This window comes from Plecotus auritus (genome assembly GCF_963455305.1).
Source record: "Plecotus auritus genome assembly, chromosome: 8".
NCBI classification, from domain to species: Eukaryota; Metazoa; Chordata; class Mammalia; order Chiroptera; family Vespertilionidae; genus Plecotus; species Plecotus auritus.
Window position 1 is genome coordinate 83586300 of NC_137782.1, and position 19259 is coordinate 83605558.

The 19259-nt window shown below is 41.6% G+C and overlaps 1 protein-coding gene across 4 annotated transcripts in view; it reads left to right on the forward strand.

Moving 5' to 3' along the window:
- Positions 1-18753, forward strand: part of KIZ (kizuna centrosomal protein) — a 154850-nt gene extending 136097 nt beyond the window's left edge. For 3 of the 4 annotated variants that reach the window (XM_080685574.1, XM_080685571.1, XM_080685573.1), the window contains 4 exons: positions 3246-3347; positions 6305-6401; positions 16630-16673; positions 18607-18752. In XM_080685574.1, coding sequence (XP_080541700.1) covers positions 3246-3347; positions 6305-6401; positions 16630-16673; positions 18607-18710 — 347 coding nt within the window. In that variant the 3' untranslated portion in view covers positions 18711-18752. Of the gene's footprint in view, positions 1-3245; positions 3348-6304; positions 6402-16629; positions 16674-18606 lie in introns of all 4 variants that reach the window. The other variant, XM_080685572.1, reaches the window with a different exon arrangement.
- The last annotated feature ends 506 nt before the right edge of the window (positions 18754-19259 follow it).

Below are 19259 nucleotides of genomic sequence, written 5' to 3' on the forward strand. Positions count from 1 at the left end.
CTCTTGTAATAGGCTGTTAAAAGCACTTGTTCATCAGATATTTCTTTTTCTTTTTATTTGTAGATTTAGAAGTATTTTAGCAGGTGTACATTTGCACATAAAAGAGAATAAAAGATAAGAAGTAGAGGCTTTTTCTTTCTCCTTTTCTCATCATCATCTCTCCCCTACCTCCCTTTATTCAGTGTGTTTCACTTTGTTTCTCTAGCTGTTTCCATTCTCTAGACTAGACACAAAATGCATATTTAAAAAAAAAAAAAAACAATCTCAGAGATCCATTACCACTTCATAGGAAGATCGCTGATTGGGTTCTGCTAGCTTATGTAAGGAAGTAGGAAAATATTTTTATCCAATTGTGTTATCAGAGCAGCCGTGGGCAAACTATGGCCCGCGGGCCGGATCCGGCCCGTTTGCTGTTCTATCCGGCCCGCGGAGCCGAAAGAGCGGAGGGTTCTCTTGCTCTCCCCTCTGCTCCTTTACTTTGAATTTATATTAGTTCACACAAACACTCCATCCATGCTTTTGTTCCGGCCCTCCGGTCCAGTTTAAGAACCCATTGTGGCCCTCGAGTCAAAAAGTTTGCCCACCCCTGGATGGCAAGTATAGAATTTAGTCCCCCGGACCCTTGCTTTATTTTTTGTTTTAAATGGCAATCTTTTTTTTTAACTGTTTAAACTAAATCTGGACACAGATTTGAATATGTAATAGCTGCTTGACCTAGAGATCCAGAACCGAAAGCTGGAACATGCAAGCATGCTTGTTTCTGTGTGTACCTGAACATTCTAATTGAAAATAACTGTATTCTGTCTGTCTGCTCTCTGTCTATGAGTCTGTCTTTATTTTGCTTGGTAGTTCAATTTGTTCATTAAATTCCACATATGAGTGAAATCATTTGTTACTCGTCTTTCTCTGACTGGCTTATTTCACTTAGCAGGCAGACAGCTCTAGTGGGGAGGGGGTGTTGGGGAAGTGGAGGGATTGAGCAAAAAAGAAAAAAAGAGAGAGAAAACTCATGGACATGGAAAACAGTGCGGTGATGGGGGTAGGTGGAGGTGGAAGAGGGCATAGAGGGGATAAATGGTGATTGGAAAAAATAAAATAAAAGAAAGAAAAAAGAAAGAGAAAAAGAAAGAACTATATTCGTTAGAAATAATTGTTTCATATAAAAATTTTCACTAAATAGTTTGCTGAGAGTTTGACATTACTAATAAGAGGAAGTGTTTCCCTGGAGTTCTAAGGAGCCACCCAATCCTCAAATTTACAGACTTAGAGTTTACTTGCCTGTTGAGAAGATTAAAGTATTTCCCCTTAGAATTATGCACACCTTGTCCCTACCTTGTTTATAGCAGGCTAACTTGAACCTCTAGATTTGTTACTTTTGCCCCCTTGTTTGTTCATTAATTCACTTAATAACTATGAATTTGCAAGGCAACATAGTGCAGCTTTTCAACACTTGATTCTTCACTATCAAAAGCCTGAGCCTGAGTTGCCAGAAACCTTAAGAGCCTAGCTTTGCCTTTTTGCTTTATGAAGTTGGCCCCTAGCCAAGACTTCTAGACTATTACTGGAGGATGTCTGAATTGTTTGAGCCCCCCTAGCAAAAAAGTATACACTTGTTTCCAAAGAATCTGAAATCTGGTCCATTTGATTCAGACAGCTACTTAGAAATCTCTAAGTAAATGTTGCAACCTTCCTTGATAAAATGTTCTGGGTCTCTCAACTCTTTCAATGGAGTGAGCTTTTTTAACATCTAGCTTGGCTAAAGTTTTTCACAGTTTTCTTATAGCACAATAAAAATTGCTCACCACCATCTAGTTTCAACGTTGCAAGTATGTTGTGTTTGGCCTGTGCATTTTTTATTTTTTCATTTACAAAGGCAGAAATCTGGCGAGACTAGGCCCACTTTCCCACCTGGCAGCAATTGGCTATAGTCAGAGAACAGTTCTCCGCAGTGCACGGGGCATGTGCCCTCCAGCCTGCGACAAGCTCACCCCTCGCGCTGCTTTCACCTGACCAGAATCACTTTTCATGTGTGGTGCTTGACCCCCCAAAAGTGTCTGCATTTAGAATCCTGCCCTGTCCAGTCTGTTTGTAATATCTGTGTTCTTGAACCCATCTTCCCTTGTGTCTACACAGGATGCTGTTTTGTTATTTCTGTGCTAAAACTAATTCTCCATGTTCCATTCCATCCAGGTATCCTTGAGACTTGAGGTAGTGGGCGAGGTTGTATCACTTGGGTCCTTCACATATGTGATCTTTATGTATTGTTTTCCCCAACCATCTTCTCCACCTTAACTTACAGTGGATGCCATTAGAAGCCCTGCAGGGCTAAGGGTGTCCTGTGGATCCGAGCCAGGTCTGGGCTGCTGCTGACCCCCTTGGCACACCTCGCTTTGCTCTCTGTGCATGCCCTTTCTGTCCCCACAACAATCTTGGTTAGATTTTTCTCAGCTCTGGGTCTCTGAGCTCATCCTGCTACTACTGTTCTTCCTGATGCTCCTGCCGTTCACCCAGCCTAGAAACCCCGCACTCAGATATGAGAGCCTGAGAGGCAGAGCAGGGCGTGCTTCGAAGTAGCTGGAGGACGGACCAAGGGATCAGTGCTGTTTCTTCTGGTTCATTCCTGTAGTGGCTTCTGCAAGGCCCGGAGTGGAGAGAAACCATTTACCATGAGTTGACCCACTCAGAATAATGACTAGCATTTGGTCATCTCAAATAAATTCATACAACTTGTCTTTGAGTCTTGAAAACTGAGTTCAACTAAATTGGTTTTTGTTTGTTTTCAGAGTACCTAAAAGAGGCAGTACAAAAACAATTTTCATGCATTTAAAAAGCATTAATAAAGTGATTTATTTTTTGTTGTTATCAAATTATATAAGTACCTTATATGTTCTGGATATTAACCCCTTATCAAATATATTATTTCAATTATTTTCTCCCATTGCATAGCTTGCCTTTTCACTCTGTTGATTGTTTCCTTTAACATGCAAAATTTTTAAGTTTGATGTAGTTCTATTAATCGGTTTTTATTTTGTTGACTGTGCTTTGGGTCATCCAAGAAATCATTGACAAATCCACTGTACTGAAGCTTTTATCCTATGTTTTCTTCTAATAATTAAATAGTTTTAGGTCTTACAGTTAAGTCTTTAATCATTTTTAGTTGATTTTTCTGTATGATATAAGGTAAGGGTCCATCTCTCTTTTGCATATAGATATCCAGTTCTCTGTGCCTTTTTTGTCATCTATAGAAACAAAAGTCTACCAGTGGCTGAAGCAGTCTACCCTTCAGGATAATACAGATCAAACTGAGGACAGAATCCAAAAGAACGCTTCTGCCTCACAACTTCCAGGTGAGCAAGGGCAGATCCAGCACTTGAAATCAGTATCTATGACAGCACTGGGTGGTGGCCAGTGCTGGGTTCAGGGAAGGGTGGTCTGGTCATTCTTTGAAGGTTTCTGGAATTTGCTTTGTAACAAACTGTCCCTGTCAGAAGGAGCCAGTACTGTTTCAGTCGTTAATGAACATGAGTTTGGAAAAGTCTTCCCTCCTGGATACATTCTGGCCCCTCAAGGTGATGGCGCTTACAGACCCTTGGATTCGGCCTGCATGCACATGATAGCAGCTTGTCACTGAGTACCACAGGAGATACATCCAATTCCTTTTCTTCTCACATCTTCCAATTTCTTAATCATCAATGGGAGCACCATCCTAGGCTACCCAGAATTTTGAGGTATTTGCGGGTTCTTTAGATAAAAAGACTAAATTCCAGTAAAAACTAGTTTTAAGCTTAAATGTAATTTTGATAATCTGGGATGTTTGTTTTAAGTGTAGTTTTCTCTGTTTTCTAATATTCTATTGTATTTTTATAATTTTCAGTGGTGTTTATTTTATTACACCTTTTTTTAGTATAAGTCAGCTCAGTTCCCTCTGTGAAAATAAATGGATTAATACTGAAGGAAGTACACTTTAATGTTACTTTTACATAAGACACCATACCACTAGTTTTATCTATCAGAATGAAAAATGATTTTTAACCATATTTTTATTGATTTCAGAGAGGAAGGGAGAGGGAGATAGAAACTCAATAATGAGGAAGAATCATCGATGGGCTGCCTCCTGCATGCCCCCCTACTGGGATCGGGCCCACAACCCAGATATGTGCCCTTGACCGGAATCAAATCCAGGACTCTTTGGGTCTACAGGCCGATGCTCTATCCACTGAGCCAAACTGGCTAGGGTGAAAAATGGCTCCTTAATATCACATGATTCCCTGTCCATATTCAGATTTCCCAACTGTCTCAGAGATGTGTTCACCAGACAGACACTTTTTTTGAGAGACATACTTAATGGTACATCAGACTTGTCTTTGAAGAGCTATTTCCTAGTTAACTGTAATGTTAGAATCAGTTGCTATAAAATTTATTTTCGTTGTTTTGAGGATTCAGTGAGCCACTGTAGCTTAAATACCCAGCACTGTGCCTGTTGGAAAAAGCCTCCAGGAGGGCTGGCGTGTGGTGGTGGTGGTGGTGATGGTGATTTGAACTCCATGAACATGAGACATTGTAGTTTGTTGAGGTATAAAACAGGGCCTCTGCCCGCAATAGAGGCCTTCGTCACTTTGGAGAGATAGAGCACTTGTGAGCCCTTAAATGTTTGCTTTTCATCTCCTTCTTCACATTTGAGTCACAGAATTAGAACCCAGGGGAACTTATCCAACCCCCTCATTTTACAAGCGAGGCCCCAAGAAAGTAACGTCTCTTCCTGAGCATTATAGCTGGTTAGCAGACATACATAGGTGACTCCACAGATTTGTTGTTGTTAAGTATACTTTGGATAGTTAATTGGACAGGTTCAAAGGATGAGTAAATATGATATAAGTTGTAGTCTGTTGGATATGTATCAAAATTATAGTATTATTAATATATTAATAATTAAACATATTTTGTTAATTCATTCATAAGTGAAGTGATATGATACTATATGGGTTTTGTAGTCAAGTATCCCTAGATTCAATTTTCTGACTCCACACTTAAAATTATACTACGTGCTTTGCCATATTCTAAATTGTCATCATTGGGATCTTCAAAGTGCTTCTAGTAGTGTTGGCAGTCATTGTAGTTAGATACTGCCTCTGGTATTTCTTTTGCATTTGGTCATGCATTACTTTCTCCTTCTCATTCTCACTCTGACCCTGGGGTCTTCTCTGAGCTCCAAAAAGAAGCAGGAAGTAGGCTCGGAGGGCAGAGGGAAATGGAAGCCAGGTACCCATGTTAAACTTCACAGCACGGTTCCAGGTGGTGGTGGGGATGTGCACTCTGAACTCGGGAGCCACCCCCAAGTCTAACTATTGAAGAAGCAGTGCATGTTTTAATTACTTTCTACACCAGATGTCTTAGTTTTTTGTCTCTGGACCTGTCTCTAAAGAAAGCCACTTAAACCTGGTGCCTTTGTTTTCATATCCGAAATGACCAGGTCCTGTTAAGCACCTGCAGACCTGCGCAGGCTGCTCATGGACACATTATCAAGAGAATCCCTCTGCTGCGGAGGTTCTATGCAGGCAAGCAGATTACAGGGCAGAAAGTCATCCAATGCCTTTTGCTGAGATGCCCTTGCACTCTCTATCTGTGATCTTGGGCAACTGCCAGTTAAGAATCAGACTTGTAACAAACACATCCAATGCTGCTGACTCCCAGGAGGCACAGGTCAGGAATTGCTCCGCAAATTGGGGGCATCATGGGGTTTCCACAACTCCAGGGGAAAAGGTGCCTTGTGCATCTTCCCCATCAACCTTTTCAGGCTGGATAAAGAGTGGCCTTGATGGTTTTCAGTGGAGATTCAGTCTCCTCTGCAAGATGGGAAAATAGAGGATTGGGCAGAGGCTCTTTAAAAAGTGGGTGGTGTGGGCAACTGTACCCAGGAGTGTCAGTTATTTCTGAGACCTGGTTCCTTGCACCCATTAAGTTGGTGTCTGTGTGTTATAACAATGTGAATTATCCAGAGCTTGATGCCATAGTGGGGATTCATGTGCTTACCCATGCATCTTGATCATTTAAAATAGTGATCTTTGAATGATTTTATTGTTCACTTTTTGTGGCTTCTGTGTATCACTGGAAAAACCCCCACTTCTTTTCAGTATTCTACCAACATGTTATTTCTTGCCTCAAAAGCCTCCTTGCTTTCTGTGGCTTGAACAGCATCTTCCTCTGTTGACATTTTACCAAAGTTACTGTGAGGCCCTTTCTTTCTTCGTTGTGTCTGTTGCTGTCTGGAGGCTAATGCTCCCTCTCCTGTTTGTGCTTGTCACAGGTTTGAACATTGGCAGTGGTACATTGAAGACAACGACAACTAACAAAATCACATCGGAAGCTAGTTTTTCATCTAGCGAAAGAAGTCCTTTGTCAAGGTAAAGTCGTGAAAGCCTTTCTGAATGGTGGCAACAAGATGAGAAATGTCACTACGCAATGAATCAAACTTCAGCTACATGTTATTTTGTTGTGTGACTTGATGGAAGGTTCTGGTTCTGGTGTTTATCTAAAATAACAGTTGAAATTTCAGTCTACCTTTGAAAATATTTGCACCAGAGCCAAGTATTGTTTTGCAGCTGTTGTTTCCGTGGTTTAAGACTCAATTGACACCTCAGTGAACCACAAATTAGCGTCTACAGCTGCTCGAAGTAGGGCTGCTTAGAGACCACACAATGGAAAGGGGCAGAGAAAACATCGGACCTTAAAGGAAATAAAGTGGCCTGTTTCTTCTTTCTGAGACAGCTGATGTATATAAAGCATTGCTGGCTATTTGTTTTTGTACTCCTCTTTTGTACTAAGAATTTGGGCTACATTATACTTTCCTTTTCTATCTTTTCTTGCTTATTTTCCATAAAGAACAAAATTTATTTCTTCACACTTTTTTAACAGTAGCACTTGTAAGTTTTTCAAGCCATAATAAGTGAGTTGTGTGCTGGATTTGTCATCAACATAAAATGCTAATCGTGCAGTGACATGAGTCAATTAGCAAGAATTTATAGATGGGAATAGAAGCAAGCGTCTGAAGAAGTACCTTCCTTTTTGCTTTGGGATGAATATAATTTAGAAGTTACTACAAGTTCCCTTTTGTAGTAACATTTCTCATTTTAAAAATCCTTTGGATGATTGCATTACATTTGAATTAACCACTTAGTCCAAATTTTAAAACAGGAACTTCACATTTCTGGTATCCCATAAGATAAAGTGATTTGATCCAGAAATAATAGTGTTTTTAAAATGAAAAATATCTATTTTCATTTATAGTTTGAAAAACATTACAATGTTTTTAGGACCTGGAATATATTTTTAAAAGATTGATATTTTGAAATTGAATTCTGCTTTTAGAAACCTGGTAAGTTTAATTCTAAGGAATTACTCATTTAGTTATCAGAAATTATTATCTTTAACACCTGGATTTTCATCCTTGTTTTTGAAGGAAGTGTGAGATGAATTATGGGTCAGGAAGTGTATTAAAGTATTATATTTTTTATGATTATACTATAAATTCAAGTTTTAGGTCTTCTAAAAGGGATTTTAAAAGACAAATTCTACAGGTAGTTTTTAGCACTTAATGTTACAATTTGGCATAATAATACAAGCATTTAGTTTTTAAAGATGGTTAGAAATGTTAGTTTTTATTATATTTTGGAGGCATTAAAAACCTGATTCTTCTTAAACTTTTCTTTATCTGTATTCTTCAAGCAATTTTTAAATACATTCAGAAAGCAGTTGGATTCTGCAGAACATTTTCTCAGCCTGATCATTTCATGTCTTACTCCTATACTTCATTATAGAAAGCAATCTTTTTTCTTTTTCAGTTTGAGTCAGGGACCTTTTGTTATTACTGTTTTTTCTGCATGAAATTAATTTCCTAAATAAATTACAAATAATCACATCACCACCTTTAAGGAAAAAAACATTCTGCATGGAAGCCTTGGTTCTAATCCAGTGAGGAAAAGGTCTGGGCGCCAAGTAGTGGGTTTGGATGTTTCTGGTTTTGTTCTTGTGCTGGGTTAGTTGTTGTTAATACGCCACCCTGGGCTTTGGAGAGCTCTGATTTTGCTGTTTGTGCCTGAATTCACTGAAATTTCTTAGAGGCTTACATTTAAAGATCCCACTTACTACAGTCACTCCTCGTGCTTTATTGCTTTTACAAGTGGTCTCGAAACCAGTACTTGAGAATAAACATAACAGTGCAGTGCTGCTGTAGCACTTTTTAAAATTCTTCTTTGCTCTATTTTGTCAGTGAGCTGATGAGCAAACTCAAAAAAAAAAAAAAAAAAAAAAAAGACCCGCTGGACCTAAAAAAAAAAAAAAAAAATGGCTTCCTCTGATGTCCTAGAGACAATAATTATGATGTGCTAGTTAAGCCCAAACTACAGCTGAGGGATTTTACTTTAAAGCAGTGGCTTGGGCGCAAAAATACATTTATAGCTCTTTGTCTGCACCTCATTATGTGTGGGCCTGATTCATTAAGTAATTGGTTTGCAGTTGTTTACATGAGTATTAAGGCCTTCTTTTCAGCCGCCTTTGAGAGATACATTGTGCAAATGTTGCCTGCGATGAATGCAGAATGAGGGCCAGAGGGTCCGTCCTATTGGCTAAACAGTGCACTCTGTTGAAAAGCCAGAGAAAGAGATTGGGTGCTGCTTTGCATAGCAATGGCTTTCTTAATAAGCGTTACAGATTAATACACACAAGCTATAAAAGATGCAAAGAGATACTCTTAGCACATTTATACATGCTCATTTCATTGTGATGGTGGTGGGGTCCGGGTGCTTTCATATTCCATTTTTCAGAACAGCAGCTTCAGTGCATGAGCCGTAATAGAATCCGATGTTTATTGTATTATAAATCACAGGCAAGCAGGCAGATCGGCAACAGTTTATTATTAAAGATTCTTTCAGTGTAAATCTTTTTCTACTATTGTATTTGCTTCGGCAAAATCATTTTGTGGTTGAGTGGGGATGAAAGGCATAATGTACGAAGGAGTGAGTCCTAATAGGAAGCTGTTCTCCGAGTAAAGACCACTTGTTCCCTTTTGTTCAGGGGTGCATGCCAGAGCTTCCTCTCCTCTGCAAACATTGTCTTGCTTTACCTTCCCCAGGAAGCCGATTTCACTCTCCCAGATCCATTTATTCAATAGAGAGTATATTTTAACAGCCCAGCGAGTAACTTCAGTTTACTGGTTGGATCGAGATAACATTTTACCAAAAGAAAAGGATGTGTGCTTACAACTTAATTGCTGGGGGGAAAGGTAGCAGAGGTCACCCAACCATCGCAGGCACCCTGGCAGAGCCTCCTAGGGTGGCATTCTGTACCAGCCCTGCAGCCACGGGATTGGCCAGGGGAGGGCGCCAGGCTGTGGCTGATGCTCTGGGGACTGTAGTGTCTCTCTTCTTGCTTGGTCACTATGCCATTTCCTTCAGGAGCGATAAGATCCAAAAAATAAAAATGAGTTTTTCCTGGATGTGCTTTAGGTACTCATATAAAAGCACCCATCTGCATCTCTGGCTTAGCAAATCTGCATTCTCCTTAAATTCTACTGAATTAGCAGCTTCCTAAATAATCCACATGCTTTTCATCATAAACTAGTGTACTTCTCTTTTTTCTACACAGAGCACAAAAGAACAATGGCTTGATTAGCTAAATGGAAGGAGTTAGTTAACAAGTTGACCCCAGGCAGCTAAAAAGCGGCGTCTGCTGCAGGGTTCCTGGTTAACCATCAGGGGGCGCTCAGACTTTGTTGAATTAGACTGTCTCAGACTTTGGTCTGCCTCTGAAACTTAAAATTAGTATTTATAGATTTGCTGGCATACTCATTGGGATTTTTTTTTCTGGATTATTTTTTTGCCTTCTGCTTTTCAGAATCAATCTCTAGATTCAGTAACAAAAAAATATCCTCAGGTGAGGATTCAAAAAAAGAACAAAGATCCAGACAAGAGATGCTGGATTTACTGATCAGAGGGTGACAATGCGTAGGGAAAGGGTGAGAATTTTGGAAAGTAATAGGAAGTAACTTGGCATGACCTAGGCAGGGATGGGGAACCTTTTTTCTGCCAAGGGCCATTTGGATATTTTTAACATCATTCAAGAGCCATATAAAATTATCAACTTAAAAATTAGCCTGCTGCATTTGGTCAAACATTTAATTAACTCACCCCTAATGCTTTGGCAGGACCAGACAAATGATTTCATGGGCTTTATATGACCCATGGGCTGAATGTTGCCTATCCCAGCTAGGGGATGATTGACTGTGAGAGAGCAGAGGAGTGGAGAGGGGCTTGGGAGGGACTAGAGGGTTGGGGTATCATTGGCTAAGACAGGAGGGGAGGGGACCACGCTGGGAGGATTGTGAGTTTAGTCATTGGATGGGTGTGTTCACCATGAGGCTCTTTGGAGGCAGCCAAATAGAGCTAGCAAGTGAGTCTTGGACATGTTCCTGGACATGTTCCTCAGACAAGTGTAGCAGGATATGGGGACCTGGCCTGTGCCCGCCTGCCTCTGTGCTCTTGCTCATGTCAAGGTATCCTGGCTGCCACATCCCATGGCATTCACTCCTCAGTCCCAGCCTGTCCAAAAGTCTCCTTACTTCCTCAAGGATCCTGCAGCCACCCCATCACCCTCCCTGTGGTTTTTATTAGGCCACAGATAATAAATTAGCCTCTCTTTGCGCCCTACCGCTGTTTTTATAATCCACCTCTCTTCTCTAGCTCCTAGCCCAGTGTCCTCATGAAATGGGATGTGGGTAAACGTTGGACACAACCACAGTTGCGTTTAACGTATGCATGTGTGTGGGATTTTTTAGTGTTACTTTGTTGGTGCCCACCTCATTGACAGTCTCCATGACTGTCAGTTAGCACTGGCCTCTCAGAATATCATGGGGCCATCCTATCTTCATGGAGAAATGGCCACAAGCCACTAGTTGGTCATAGCAAATAAACAGGCACCAAGTTTAAAAGGAAAATTGAGCCCTAGCTGGTTTGGTTCAGTCGATAGAACGTCAGCCTGCGGACTGAAGGGTCCCAGGTTCGATTCCGCTCAAGGGCACATGCCTAAGTTGCAGGCTCGATCCCCTTGGGGTGTGTGCAGGAGACAGCTGATCAGTGATTCTCTCTCATCATTGATGTTTCTATCTCTCCTTTTCCCTTCCTCACTGAAATCAATAAAAAAAAATGTTTTTAAGGAGCATTGATATAAACTGAGCCTAAAAGATGATATCTTCATGGAACTTGTTTTACTGAAGAAATAAAAATGTAAATTGTGACAACTATGGCAAAAGGCAGATTTTTAAGCCATGGGTTAACCAGATTTGACCCAAAGGGAAGAAGAAGATGAGTTCCAGGGTTTCCTGCATCAAGAGGACCAGAGTCCTGGCTGGGAGAAGTGATGGTACATGTTGGGATCTGTGTCTTTTCTCAGCAGTATTCCAATCTAAAAGGATGGAATCTGTTTTAGTGAAATAGTTTGTAAATCTAAATGCAAGTGAGTACTTTGGTAAAAACACAAGAAAATAAATCAAAATGGCAAGCAATACACAAGTGACAGTGTGGGAACCCCTTTCACGTCCCGCGTGGTAGAATGATTGGTTTCCGGCATGACAGTTTCTTGTTTAATATCTCCTTTGACCATTCAGTATTTTAAAAGAGAAAACAGGCTCAAAATAGTGTCACTTGTGATAAATCCCAGTACACCAAACCTAGACTAAATACCTGATGTAATTGTAGTTTCAACCTTCTATAGGAATGTAATATTAATCAGTCAGCCTGGAATTTTCTGATTAATATCAGTGAGATAATCTGTCCCAAAGGAAACTGAGGCAATCTGCCCGATAACACCCCCATCTAGCAGGGAACCCAAGAGGAAGTAACATTGCCTGAAACAATCTTTTCCTTTCTTTTGCTAGTAACTTTCTTGTCCCACCCAGTTTCTATCTATAAAAGCCTTCCACATTGTATAGCTTCTTGGGGCTCCTTTCTGATTGCTAGGTGGGTTGCTACCCAATTCATGGCTTGTTCAATAAAGCCAATTAGATCTTCAAATTTACTTGGTAGAACTTTTGTTCTTTAAGGTATGAACCTTAAAGTATTTATTTGTTTTTGTTTTTTTAATCATTTTTCATTTTTCATTTTTCAATTAACAGTTGGCATACAATATTATGTTAGTTTTCAGATGTACACCCCAATGATTAGGTGATTAGACATTATATAACTTACTAAGTGGTCCTGATAAATCTTGTACCAATCAGAGACCATATATAGTTATTAGAATATTGACTATATTGCCTCTGCTGTATTTTACATCCCCATGACTATTCTGTAACAACCAATTTGTACTTCTTAATTCCTCCAACTTTTTCACTCATCCCCCAACCCCCCTCCCATATGCAACTGTTAAAATGTTTTTTGTATTGCCCTGGCCAGTGTGGTCCAATAGTAGAGCATCAGGCTGCACACTGAAGGGTCTTGGGTTCGTTTCCGGTCAAGGGCACGTACCTGGGTTGCAGGTTCATTCCAGGCCCTGGTCGGACCTCATGCCAAAGACAACCAATCAATATGTCTTTCTCACATCTCTCTCTCTCTCTCTCTCTCTCTCTCTCTCTCTCTCTCTCTCTCCCTCCCTCCCTCCCTCCCTCCCTCCCTCTCCCTCCCTCTCCCTCCCTCTCTTCCTCCCTCCCTCCCTCCTTCTTTTTCCCTCTCCCTCTCCCTCTCCCTCCATCTTTCCCTTCCACTCTTTCTAAAAACAACAGAAAAATGTTCTCTGTATCGATGGTCCATTTATGTCTGCTTGCTTGTTTATTTTGTTTTTCAGATTCAATTGTTGATAAAATGCATTTATTGCCATTTTATTATTCATATTTTTATCTTTTTCTTTTTCTTAAAGAAGATCCTTTGACATTTCATGTCTTATTGGTTTGGTGGCGATGAACTCCATTTAGCTTTTTGTCTGGAAAGCTCTTTATATGTCCTTCAATCCTAAATGATAGCTTTGCTGGGTAGAGTAATCTTGGTTGTAGATCCTTGCTTTTCATCACCATGAATATTTCTTGCCACTCCCTACTTTCCTGCAAAGTTTCTGTTGAGAAATCAGCTGGCAGTCTTATGGGAGCTCTCTTTAAGGTAACTAACTGCTTTTCTCTTGCTACTTTTAAGATTATCTTTGTCTTTAGCCTTTGGCTTTTTAATTATGATGTGTCTTGATATGGGACTCTTTGGGCTTATCTTATTGGGGCCTCTTCTGTGCTTCCTGGACTTGTATGTCTATTTACTTCAAAAGGTTTGGGATGTTTTCCATCATTGATTTTTTTACATAGGTTTTTAATTTCTTGCACTCTCTCTTCTCCTTCTAGCACCCCCATAATGCAAATGTTGGTATGCTTAAAGTTTTCCCAAAAGCTCCTTACACTATCTTCATATGTTTTCATTCTTTTTTTAAAATATATTTTATTGATTTTTTTACAGAGAGGAAGGGAGAGGGAGAGTTAGAAACATCAATGGGAGAGAAACATCGATCAGCCGCCTCCTGTACACCTCCCACTGGGGATGTGCCCTCAACCAAGGCACATGCCCTTGACCAGAATCGAACCCGGGACCCTTCAGTCTGCAGGCCGATGCTCTATCCACTGAGCCAAACTGGTCAGGGCTGTTTTCATTCTTTTTTCTTTTTGCTGTTCAGATGTTTTATGCTTCCCTGTATTCTAAATTGCTGATTTGATTTTCACCTTCATCTAATCTACTGTTGATTCCCTATAAATTATTCTTCATTTTAATTAGTGTATCTTTCATTTCTGACTGATTATTTTTTATATTTTTAATGTCCTTTTTCATGCTGTTGAAGTTCTCACTAAGTACCTTGAGCATCCTTATAACCATTATTTTGAACTCTGTATCTGGTAGTTTGCTTGCTTCCATTTCATTTAGTTCTTTTTTTAAAATATATTTTTATTTATTTCAGAGAGTAAGGAAGAGGGAGAGAGAGATAGAAACATCAATGATGAGAGAGAATTATTGATCGGCTGCCTTCTGCATGCCCCCTACTGGTGATCGAGCCCACAACTTGGGCATGTGCCCTTGACCTGAGACCCTCCAGTCCACTGAGCCAAACCGGCCAGGGCTCATTTAGTTCTTTTTCTGAAAAATCTTTTCTGTTCTTTCATTTGGGACCTGTTTTGTTGGTATGTTTTCTTAATCTCCACATTTTGTCTACTTCCCTGTGTGGATCTATGTATTAGATAGAGCTTCTATGTCTCCCAGATTTGGTAGAATGGCCTTGTGTATAGGTGTCTTGTAGGGCCAAGTGGCATTGCTTCCCCAGTTGGGCACTCCAGGTGTACTCCTGTGTGGGCTGTGTGCACTGTGCTGTTGTTGTTGAGCCTTAATTGCTGTTGGTGTCACTAAAAAGGATTGACCCCAGGCCAATCGGCTGTAAGAACTGAGAACCAGCTGCAACTACAGCAGAGGAGTTGCTGTGCCGGAAGCGACCCTACACAGCAGGACTTGCTTCAGTGGGGCTATGGTGTTCACCGAGTCCACCCCTTGGAGTATGTAGCTTGTGGAGGTGTTAGGGTTGTTATTCAGCATGGTCTGAAGCTGTCTACCAGGTGCACTGGCTTTGGGACCTCCCAGGAGTTGTAAGGTCAGCCACCACTTGTACCCTGCCTCAGACTACCAGGCACAAGGTACCAAGCGATCTGCAGATGGCTGCTAATTGAGTTGGGCTTAGAGTTGCCTTGAAGAGGCCAAGCTGCAAACCAAGGCTAACTGCCACTTAGTGCCGGGTCTGGGGCCACTTAGCAAGAGATATGGGGTATTCAGAGGCCAAATGCTGCTTATTTGAGAGATTTTAGGAAAGTCCAAAGCATGAGGCAAGAGAGGCCATTTGTATGGAGAAACTATTGGAAATGGCTTGGGAGAGCCATTAAGTTGGGTGGAGCAGGATCTCAGGGAATCTCCAGAATGGGCAAACACTGTGGACCAAGTTGATGGAGACTCAGATATTGTGCCCATCTGCCAGCTCTGTGGGGGTTCGGGGGGGGAGGGCTTAGAAAAGGAACAATGGCCTCTGTCAACACTTCTGGCAGAAAGCTGCCCCCCCACCCCCCCACCCCCCCACCCTCAGCTCTCACCTTGATACCAGACAATTCAGAGCCTCAGAAGGAGTGAGTCTTGAGTAAGTCCATGCAGGGGCCCTTTAAGAGGAACTGCCTTGGACTCTAGCAGCCTCTATCTCCCTCAGCCACTCTCCCCATTGGTTTTTACAGCCAGAAGTAATGGGGACTTCTCTTCTTGGCTCTGGAACCCTGGGCTGGGAGGCCTGGTGTAGGGCTGGGACTCCTAGTGCCTCGGGAAATTTCCACAGCTGAAATATCCCTCCTGATTTTAAACCGCCATACATGGGAGTGGGACCAACCTGTTCCATGTTTCTGCCCCTCCTATCTATCTCAGTGTGGCTGCTGCTTTAAATCTCTGGTTGAGGACTTCCATTCAGCTATATTTTAGGTGGTTCTCAATTATGGTTGTTCTGTAGTTTAGTTGTAATTTTGATGTGGTTGTGGGGCTAAACATTAGAGAATTTAAGTATAATTTTAAAATTGAATGATGCTCCCACAGGGGACTTTTGAATTCATTAAAATTGCAAAAGCTCTTGAAAAGGAGCACTGATGTGGGCATCATATCCCATAGAGCCAGTTTCTTGTTTGATTGACTCCAGCAAACAAGCTGTTAGATATTAGATGCATTAGACACTTGTATTTTTATGCACATGATACACAGAGACTTAAACAAGGATTTCTAGGATACTTGTATTTTTTCTGCCACATGTTAACATGTTTAAGGAACGTGAGAGTTTATTTTTAACTCCTTTGTTAAAACGTTAAGTATTGGCTTGATGAAGATTAGTATTTTAACTTCCTCATCAACTTCTTGTATCCTAACATCTTGAACTCCCTACTTCAGGTATTTCTCTTTCAGTTTGTCTACAAGTGCTAACGCTTTACACATTAGTCTTTTCCAGAGACTGTTGAGGGGAAATCGGTCCGCTGTCTCACTGCCTTGCATTCATTCTCCAGAAACAGCACAGTGTGAGTGCCCCATGGCACACGGGGGGCCGAGCGGAGTCTAACTCAACTGCTGTGGAGCCAACACTCAGGGGCAGCAGCGCTGCTGTTGTAATAGGGACTCTCCCACCAAAGCATCAGCAAACACCTCTGGCCACAGCAGGCCTGACATTTTCTTTTTGTTTTTAGAAGTTGGGGAGTTGCCCTAACCGGTTTGGCTCAGCGGATAGAGCGTCGGCCTGTGGACTGAAGGGTCCCAGGTTCGATTCCTGTTAAGGGCATGTACCTTGGTTACGGGCACATCCCCAGCAGGGGTGTGCAGTAGGCAGCTGGTTGATGTTTCTCTCTCATCAATGTTTCTAACTCTCTATCTCTCTCCCTTTCTATCTGTAAAAAATCAATAAAATATATATTTTTTAAAAAGTTGGGGAGTAAATGTAAATTTTCTGGCCTTTCAGTGAATAACATGTGCTTCTTCCCTAAGGTGCTTTTTGTAAAAATATTAGTGTGGTTATCCTTTTCTTTAGAACTCAGGTTATTTCTTTATTTTACAGTCATGAAAACAAAAAGAAACTAACTACCAACTTAAAGTCTAAAGGTAAGGTAAATAACTGGAGGCCAGATTGCCATTTTCTGTTCTGACCAAAAGAACTGTTTGTGACATGTATTTGTTTTCTGGTGTAAGGGCTATGAAGCACACCTGTGATCACAAGGGCAGTCCTTGCAACTCTCCCTGGGCTGATATTGTCTGTGAGGGGATTAGAGGGCTTCAATGACAGGGCTGTGACCTGAGAACACATGGGTGCCATAGGTCAGAAGCATAGCATTTTAATTTGCAAATATGAATATGCAGGGAGTCCTGACCTCCACATATAATTGATTACCAGCACTGGTATATTCTACCTGTGAAATGTTTTTTGCCTCTGTCCCCAGCCTCACTGCCAATGCCCTGCAAGTACCCACTTCTCAAGACATGAAGGGCTCTTGCAGGAGACTCAAACTGGTTTTTTAACATCCTACCTCTTCTCAACTCCTGACTGTCCTACACCTGCCCACCAGCATCTACAACCTCATTTAACCTTCTTACCTTCCTGATTAAGAATTGCCAATGCCTTCTCACCATCTACCAGATGAAGTCTATACTTTCTCCCTTTTTGGTCTGTCCCCATCCCTACTCTCCAGCTCAGCTCTTCCAAGAGTCTTATCCTCTTTAAGTCTAATCACAACCTTATGCTGTGTGCCTTTGCTCATGTTACTCCTTCTCTATAACGTTCCTTTTTCTTTTCCTCAGCCTACCAAGCTCCTGTTCAACCTTTAACACCCCGCTTACAAGGAGAGTCTAACCTTCCTTTCACATAGCATTCTGGGATATTCCCTGTTGAGCTTGGTCTCTATCTATTCCTGTCTCCTTAAAACCATTTCTCGTGGGTTGTAATTGAGAACATGGATTTGAGTCAGGTGACCTAGGTGGGACTCCTGGCTTGACCACCCACTGATGAGGATTTGGCCAGTTACTTAACCTCTTGCAGCCTCAATTTGATCAGTAAAACAAAGATATTAATACTTACCTTACCAGGTTGGTAGAAGGATTAATTGGAGTCATACATAAGAAGGCATCACAGAGCTGACAGGTCATGCCAATGTAGATATTGGTAGTCATGGAGATTGTCAGTGTAGCAGACAATATGCTCCACCACATCCTGTCTGATCACTGTGGGGATCACCTCAACAGTTCACTGGCATGCCCTTGGCCTTCTACATCAGGCAGCTGTGTATCTCCACCTGAGGGCTTTATCTGACCACAGAAGTAGATAAAGCTCCTTTCTCACAGGGCAGCCCAAAGTGCCAGGGAGTTGATGCCCTGGTTGAGAACAACCCTCACACAATGAAACATGGGAGTTGGTGGATAAATTATCTCACTTCCTTATTCTTCTTTGGGGCAATTTGAGGAGAGTTCTGCAGTCTCTCAGAGGGTCCCCTGCAGGACCAATGCCACCAGCCTTTCTCATGGCTCCTGTGGCTTTCTCTCTTCCCTGTGTCACTCTCCCAGTTCTCCTAACCCCCATCATTCTCAAGATTACCTCCAAAATAAACCATGTGTACCCAGACCTTTGTGCCAGTGTAAACCACGTCTTCCCTTCTCCTCTCTGCTCTTGTGAAGAACAGAAGGAGATCAAGGTGGAGAGGCAGCTCAGTGAGGTGGTATCAGACCTAATAAAACACCCAGGTAATCCTGCTTCTGTGTTAATCCTGATTTTAAATCCCAATCCTACAGTAAAGAGTTGGACACAGCAGAAGGGAAAAGAAAGTATTCTGTAAAGTGTTTTCCATAACAATACATAGAATACACTGTAAAATATGTAAATTTGTGCAGTATAGATATGCATTCCAGGTGTATCTGGTCAGGTACATCACATGGCGTCCCTAGTAGGCCTTTTGCAGACCAGTGCTCCAGTTAACCAGTCCAGCTAATTAAACTGGGATAATCAAGGTACCAAGATGTTAAATAGCTGTCTTCTTTTCTCTTCCAGCCTTCTGGGGTGAGTCTGATGACACTAACTCAGAAATTGAAGCTGCTTTACGTCCTAGAGACCATAGCACATCCACAGATGATTTTGATGATTTTTATGACTAATAAACTGTAACTGTTCTTGAAATAAAGTATTTAAACAAATTGAAACCCTGGCTTCATATGTGATTTCCAAAACAAATGAGTCCTTTTAAGTTTTCTAATCGTTTAATATGAAAACTTGGGACCACATTGCTATTCCACTGAAATTTTATGACATAACTAGAGGCCCGGTGCATGAAATTCGTGCACAGGTAGAGTCCCTAGGCCTGGCTGGCGATCAGGGCTGATCAGGGGCCTTCCAGCTGCCAGCTGGGGCTTTCCTTCATTCCGTGCTGCCCCCTGGTGGTCAGCACAAGTCATAGCAAGTGATCGAACTCCCAGTCTCCTGGTTGAACTCCTGAGGGGACACTTTGCATATTAGCCTTTTATATATATATAGACTAGAGGTCTGGTACACAAGATTCGTGCACTCAGGGAGTGGGGTCCCTCAGCCCGGCCTGAGTCCTCTCGCAGTCCAGGAGTTCTTGGGGGGTGTCCGACTGACAGCTTAGGCCCACTCCCCACCATCAGTCAGACATCCTTAGCACTGCCACGGAGGCAGGAGACGCTCCC